This window comes from Lytechinus variegatus, chromosome 2 (genome assembly GCF_018143015.1).
Source record: "Lytechinus variegatus isolate NC3 chromosome 2, Lvar_3.0, whole genome shotgun sequence".
NCBI lineage: Eukaryota > Metazoa > Echinodermata > Echinoidea > Temnopleuroida > Toxopneustidae > Lytechinus > Lytechinus variegatus.
In genome coordinates, this window is record NC_054741.1 from 68,348,858 (window position 1) to 68,356,665 (window position 7,808).

The 7,808-nt window shown below is 36.9% G+C and overlaps 1 protein-coding gene across 1 annotated transcript; it reads right to left on the bottom strand.

Moving 5' to 3' along the window:
• Positions 1-837: 837 nt before the first annotated feature.
• On the bottom strand, positions 838-5,865 carry LOC121408776 (UDP-glucuronosyltransferase 2A2-like). The gene has a single exon (XM_041600408.1). It carries the CDS (start codon positions 5,595-5,597, stop codon positions 3,987-3,989), a length of 1,611 nt encoding a protein of 536 aa, XP_041456342.1. The 5' UTR covers positions 5,598-5,865; the 3' UTR covers positions 838-3,986.
• Positions 5,866-7,808: the final 1,943 nt, after the last annotated feature.

Genomic DNA, 7,808 nt, shown 5'->3' on the forward strand with positions numbered 1-7,808 from the left:
TAATGTTTTATGCGCTATTCAAGAACTGTCTATTATTATTATTATTATTTCGTTGATGTTTCATCATTAAAGTCAATAAACATATTTCTTTTTCTCTGACATTTCCTTTTTACCACAGAAATGTGACCGAAATTATCAAAATCCCGTATATCTTAGCTAAATCTAGCTAAATCTAGACCACTTTCATGACCTATTTCAAAAATACATTTTGAAATTTATACTTTTCGGAATTTATTCACTGTATACTATATTATACCGTAAATATAATCCTATAATCCCAATAGGTACTCCAGGCTTTAAAAAAAAGATTTACAGAGCAATGAGCTTCAAGTTTCATCAAAATCTGAAGTAACAAATGGAAAAGTTATTGAAATATTAATGTTTAGCAATATTTTCTGAAAAAAACAGTTATATTCACCCCTGCATGAGTATGCCTATACAGTATAGACAGATGCTGGGCTTATGATGTGATGTCCCACTTTTCAGTCCGTGTATTAGTTATAAGGCCCTACATTGATTTATAATTATTTTGTATTTTCATACATTTGCATATCATATCTCCCTTAAATAAGTTGCAACAATGATTATCTTATACAGAATAAGTGGGGATATGACAGTATGACATCATCAGCTAGCACATTGCATAATCATGATTACGCGCATATAACTGTTACATCGAAATAAAGTAAAATTTTAGAATCTTGTTAATCCTTGTCCGATTTTGATGAAATTTTCAGTGTATAGTCTGATATTAATCTGTTTAAATCTTATTGTTTTCATCCTAAGGTACCCATTTATTATGTCATTGGCTCTTTGTCTCTCTGTATGCCTCTTGTATGCCTTCATTCAAGTTTACTTGCCTATTTGCAATCCGACTTTTCTGATTGTATTTGACTTTTTAACTTGATCTGGCCATTTTATGTTTGTGTTTAGCAATTTCTAAACATTATCTTTCAGACCCTAGATGCAAAATCTTATGAATTTTCAATCAATAAGCCTTATCATGATATACTATAGTATACTATACACTATCTTTAAAAAATACTGTCGAAAAACATAGCTAAAAAAGGAAGGGGATTTTTATTTGTAACTACATTTTAGCATACCATCTTGATTTTCAGGGAATGTTGCCTATGAGTATAACGTACGGAAAAAAATCTTGGGTGCTCCAGCACATCGCTTCTCACAACCACGGGACTGAGATTTGTTAAATATATCGTTTTGCTGCCATTCCTTTGTAAATACACCCCTTTCCCCTGTAACTCTTTGGTAAAGTTAACGTTTAAAAACGGAACAGCAATAACCATGATAATGACACTGTTAGATTCGTTTGGATTTTTTTTTTTACAGTATTTGGAAACATACTCGGTCATTCTATAGAAAGGTCACAATTTTTGTGAAAATCACAATTCAACCATTTTTCGGCCCGCGACACACTCCTACGCAGAAGTGAACGCAAATTGAAAAAAAAAGTGCACAGTGCATCAAATTTGAGTGACCGGCCACTCCCAGATCAGAATATACATGTAAATGCACAATACAAAATCGGAAGATCAAGGAGTGGCAAGGTCGTATTCCTCACAAACACATCGTGGTGGAATCGTACAGTATCTGATCTCCATATGCTTTGTCTTCGGCCATTTGCACTCTTCGATGTCCAACTCATGAAATCTAATGGCTATAATTAATTAAACCATAAAATTGAAATCGTATCCCGGGGATACGATTTCAATTTTATCCCCTATAGTCATACAATAATCCAACGTATACTTGATAATAATTCTTGTATTTAAGAAACGCTATTCACGTTTGTACCATAGCGCTTTACAAAAATTTGCATCAAAATCAATAATAATACAACATAATCACAAATTCATAAACCATACAAAACAAAAATAAATCATGCATTAAAGAAATACGACTTCAGGTGTTTCTTAAAAGTACGGGTATTGGCAATTTCACGAGTGCTTTTCGGTATGTTATTTCAAATATTGGGTGCTGCTATTCCAAAGCGTTTGCTGTGTGAAAAGGAATCTTGGTTTTAATAATTGGGTCTTGTCATCTGATGATCGGAGTGTGCGTCTGGGTGTGTAGACTGATAGATTGTTGTTGAAATAAGATGGAGTTTGATTTGTGAAAAATTTATGTACATATAGACAAAGTATGAAATCAATTCTACGAGCAATAGGCAGCCAGTGTAATTGTCTTAAATAAGAAGTTTGTGCCTGCCGTCCTAACTTAAAAATAAGTCTGGCTGCCTGATTTTGGACACCTTGTAGGCGCTTTACATCTTTGGCAGACAAGAGAGAAAACAGACCATTACAGTAATCGAGTCTGGAAATTATCAGAGCTTGAACAGCATGATGACATGTCTTCTGATCTATAAATCGTCTTATTCGCCATATGTTTCTTATATGATAATTGCATGTGCGTACTACATTGCTAATATGGTTGGTCAAGAAAAGGATGAATCTAGAGTAACACCAAGATTGACTACACTACGTGACAATAGAATGACATCATTACCTACCTTTAGAGTAAGATTAGTTGTGGATAATGGAGTACGTGTGAAGGCAATGAAATCGGTCTTTTGGACATTGAGACGTAGAAAGTTGGCAGACATCCATGTTCTTATTTCATCAATACATGCAGCAATATTTGAAAGGCATTATTATAATCAACATTATCAAAATGAGTAAAGAGTTGGATATCATCAGCATACACAGTATAATGAAGGTTGTAACGTTTAATTATATCTGAAATTGGTGTAATATAGCTTGTAAACAAGATGGGGGCAAGCACCGATCCCTGAGGGACACCATATTGTAATGGTACAGATTCAGATAGATGGCCCTCAATTACAACTTGGGATGACCATCCTTACAAATAGAATCTCATCCACTTAAGCACAGTATCATTTACACATAATTTAGATTCAAGTCTATCAAGTAAGAGTTCATGATCGACAGTATCAAATGCAGCACTTAAATCAAGAAGAACAAGAAAAACCCCACGTCGTTGATCAAAAGCAGATAAAACAAAGTCCTGAAGCCACAAAAGGGCTGTTTCTGTACTAAAGTTTGTCTTGTATGCTGATTGCATTTCATCATTCAAACCATTACTTGCTAGATGATCAGTGAATTGAACTGCTACCAACTTCTCAATAATCTTTGCAACATTACTTAGATTGCTAACAGGCCTATAGTTCTTAAGCTCTTCCTTGTTGAGAGAGGGCTTCTTGAGGATTGGAGTAATTACAGCCTTGTGGACATCTGTGGGAAATATACCAGTTTGCAAAGACGTATTTACAATTTTAGTTAGAGAAGAAACGTTAGCCGATGCATATTTCTTTAGGAACCAAGTAGGTTGAGAGTCCAACAAACATGATGTTGAAGACATGTTGGAGATAACAGATCTTACATTGTCCTCAGAGATTACATCAAACTCAGAGAATGACACAGTTTCAGGTGATAAGCTAATATTGTCATCAAACTTTACAGTGCTATTATCTACAAAGCTCTTGCGGATGTTTTGAATCTTAGAGTGAAAAAACAATGAGAAACAGTTTGCTAAGTTCATTGGACAGTCGAACGATGGAAGAACTCTCTCATTTTGTCGGAGAAGATTGTTAACTGTTTTAAATACAGTCTTAGTGTTGGCATTCTCGAGAGTTCCAATCAGATAGTTTTGCTTGGCTATGTTAATTGCATCATTAAGATGTTTGATACTATCGCTGAGATTCTTGCGATTAGCTGTAGATGGGTGTTTTCTCCATTTCAACTCTGCTCTTCTCCTAACTCTGCGAGCAATTAAGAAGTCCTCATTAAACCAAGGATTCCTAGTTCGAGATGACTTTCGTCGTATATTTTTAGGAGCAAACCTATCAAGAGTCTCAAGAACAGTTCTATTATAGAACGCAACAAGAGTGTTCACTGCCAATGTGTCAGGAGTCGCAAAACACAATAATAAAACGTAAAACAAGCTTGTCATTCGTGTTTACTCTTCGGTAATTTGTTCATACAGCAACACCATCTCAAGACCCTTCGTACGACAAAGAGTATGACCAAAAGAAGAAATACAACGAGTGCCGCAATATCAAGGAGATATAACTGGATAATATTCAAGTTATGAGTAGGTGGACGAATGTGATCACTGCCATGTTGGATCACGTGTTCAATCCAGAATGCTGCCGTGCTCGCTGGTGTCGTCAGACGATGACGAAATATGGCTGAAAGACGTTTTGCGTTGGCCGAATAGTTGGGATTCACAAGGACTTCGGAGACTTGTTGGTAGATGTAATCCTCGGTTAGATGGTCTTTATCAATTCTGTTACCAAGTCCATTGGCAATCACTCTGGCTGCAACGTCATGCTGATCGGCTTGCAGCGGCATGACGATTAGGGGTTTACCGTGGTATAACGCCTCAAGGAACCCGTTGTTGCCTCCATGGTACAGAATCGCACGTGTCTTGGGATGCCCGAGCAAATCATTTAGAGGCAACCATTCCATCACTTTGATGTTATCAGGCATCTTGTATGCAGGAAACTCTTTTAATTGAATGAGAACTTTATGTTGGAGTCTTCTGAAAGCGTTGATAAACATCCGAATAATGTCAGGTCGAGTCTTTGTTAATGAGCCAACATACGTCCCGAGGGAAAAGAGGATAACTCCTTGCTCGTCGGACGATTGCATGAAGCTTTCTAGCTCATTATTGAGGGCCTTGGCTGGTCTTGTTGTGAGTCCACCCACTGGGATAACGTTTGGCATCAATGCAAAGGAAAATTCAACTGAGAAATCTATATTTATGAGATAAAGATCAACATGATCACTAACACTGGATTCCAACCGAGGATCTAGATCATACTTCTCCACAAAGTCAGATGCAAATCCGGTGACCGCCATGTTATTCCCCCAAACCGCGAAAAATATGTAGGTCATGGTATTTCGGAATCTCTGTAAAAATGTCATATCTGATGTGAGTGACGTCAGAGGAGCTGGTTGGTAAGATGTTATAAACGGAGAACCTGCTTCTTGGAAAATGTAGGGAAGGGGCGTCATGGGTGCTAGAACGGTGGTACGAATGTTCTCGATACCTCTATGTCTTTCAAGAAAGGACTTGGCATACAAACCACACATCCATATCACGTCGACGACGATAGCATCGAATTGTGCCAAATCGTCCATCAATCGTTGATCGTTTAGAACAGATTCACAGGCATCCCTATTCACAGAAACGAACGTATCCTTCATCTCCAACATACGTTTTATTGTCCAGTCTTCTGCGAATACCATTTCCGCTGTTTGGTCGAAGATTTTATCCATTCTTTTCTTCAAACCGGGAAGATGAAACATTTTAAAGTTAAAGATCGTAGCGTGTTCGGGGTCAGTTGCGCGGTTGGAGTACTCGTCTGAAATGAGGAAAGTCACATTATGACCTCTGTCCACCAGTGTCTTACCGATAGCAGCCATCGTAAAATAATGGCTGCCATCCCCGAAGGCACCGGAGAGAAGAACATTTGCCGATTCCACATTGCTTATCAGAGCTACGAGCAATCCCATAGCAAATATGAGATGTCGGTCTAGCTGCTTAGACAACATTTATGTCAATTATTGGATATCAATGTGTAGAAAATGTAGCACGTCCAACTCAATTTTAACTTCAGGAAAATATCCTCTCTTGTCTAGACTGTAATGTCCGGGCAGAACCTGATGTATTAAGCAATAATAATAAGTAAATTGTGTGCTACATCGGTCTAGGTTGTGATTGAAGTATATTATGTACAAAGGATTGAAGGTCAAAAATTATATCTAACATACATGGCACAAAGTTGGACTTTAACCTCAAACCATTATAGAAAAAAAATCTTCATCAACATTATATTTAGAGTTAAATAAAGAGTGTTTCTCTAACAATAGGGAGTTTGAGCATACCGAAGTACAGAGATCTCATCAAGAACAGAGATGTGACAATTAATGCCAAAGGTCCGTCGTTACAATTAAAGAACAAACATGAAGTCTTTGTAGAAAATTGGACAATGAACAGCAGTTTAGTCCCTGACTCTGGACAAACGACATATTTGCGTGTTTTCATCAGCTCCGAAATTTGGGATTGAGTCTGTTCCGGTTCCCCAAATTTCGGCAAAATCTCCCAGCTGTCCTTTGTCAATATGACAGGCATTTTCAATTCATTTTACTGTGTTCTTAAAGGAAACAAAACCCAAGAAGAAAAGTAATCTTACTGGAAAGAGTAAAATGAGAGGAACAATTAAAAAAAAAAGTTTCATCAAAATCGGTTCTGAAATAAGCAAGTTATGGGAGTTGAAAACTCTTGTTGTACTTTTTATGGGCATCCTCAAATTGGCAAACAAGGCTAATTTTGTGGACAACTCTCCATTTGTTTTGTACACAAATTTTCAGATTTTCCTCATTATCTTTCAAATTGCGTCTTGCCTCCTTCTGAGCGCAACATATGTCATGGGAAAATATAATCCACACCATATATGTCAAGGTCAAGAGGAGATAATGTGAAATATGTAAAATCTGAAAATATGTGTACAAAACAAATGAAGAGTTGTCCACAAAATCAGCCACTTTGAAGCATGTTTGCCAATTTGAGGATCTACATAGTAAGTACAACAAGACTTTTTAATCGTCCATAACTTGCTTATTTCATAACCGATTTTGATGAAACTTTTTTTTTAATTGTTCCTCTTATTTTACTCTTTCCAATAAGATTGCTTCTCTTCTTGGGTTTTGGTTTCCTTTAAATTCTCCGCAAGTCGCGGGACGAAAACTTACTATAATATGATTTTATTCTATAAACGCCAGATTTTAATTACATTTTTATCATGATCTAATTGCGTAAATCAAACAAAATAATGAATGCTCTATTTGCGAGCTGAAATGTAATTTGTATAATGGCTTTAAAATGCAGGAAATGTTAAGCGCCATTAAATCGTCTCGAAGAACATCATGATGAATCTTATAATAAAAAAAGGGGGGGGGCAATTCGAGCGTGATCGAAGCACATGCTGGAAAAATACCATTTAGGTCTGAAAACTAGACATATTATAAGCTCGTTTTTAAGAAATTAAATTAAATTGAAATTAAATTAAATTGGGTGAAACGAGAAATTAAATCTGACCCGCGTAAGGGAGCACGTTGAGCAGTATTTAACATCATATGTAGGAAATTTGTAGATTACTCTTAGAATAGCCCTACGCGACCCGACAGATGATTTTTCAGCTGGAGACAAATGATCATTTTCCCAACACCGTATCTTTTCAGTGCGTTTCAGAAAAAAGGGAAATTGAACAAAAAAATCTAGCTGACTGGTATTCATACTTCATTTCGTGAAATTATTTTGCATGGATTTGAAAGAGAAACTCCTCAGCTTTCCATTGATACCCTAATTGTCCCATTAAATTGTGTCACGCACGACAGAATTAATTGATGTTGAAGATGGCATAAGGTGCAGATACCACTTTTTCTAAGTGTTGTTGAGGTTTTCAAAGTAATTTTTTTGAATGATGAGTCAGCATTAATCTGAAATGATATTATATTATTCATCCTCATCTACAACAATTCCTCCGGCATGTCCTCCTCTCCTTTGCACACAAAGCCGGCAGCGTGGAAGGATATCTCGAACAGCTCCTCTCACCCCCTCACCATTACTGGATCATCGCGCAAAGCATCCTTCCGGCATCCACCTCATATCGAATTCGGCCTTGCAAATCATCAACATATTGGGGATGAGTTGCGAACACCTTATTTTTGTCCCCAAAGGAGAAAAAAATCACAGGGCGTGAG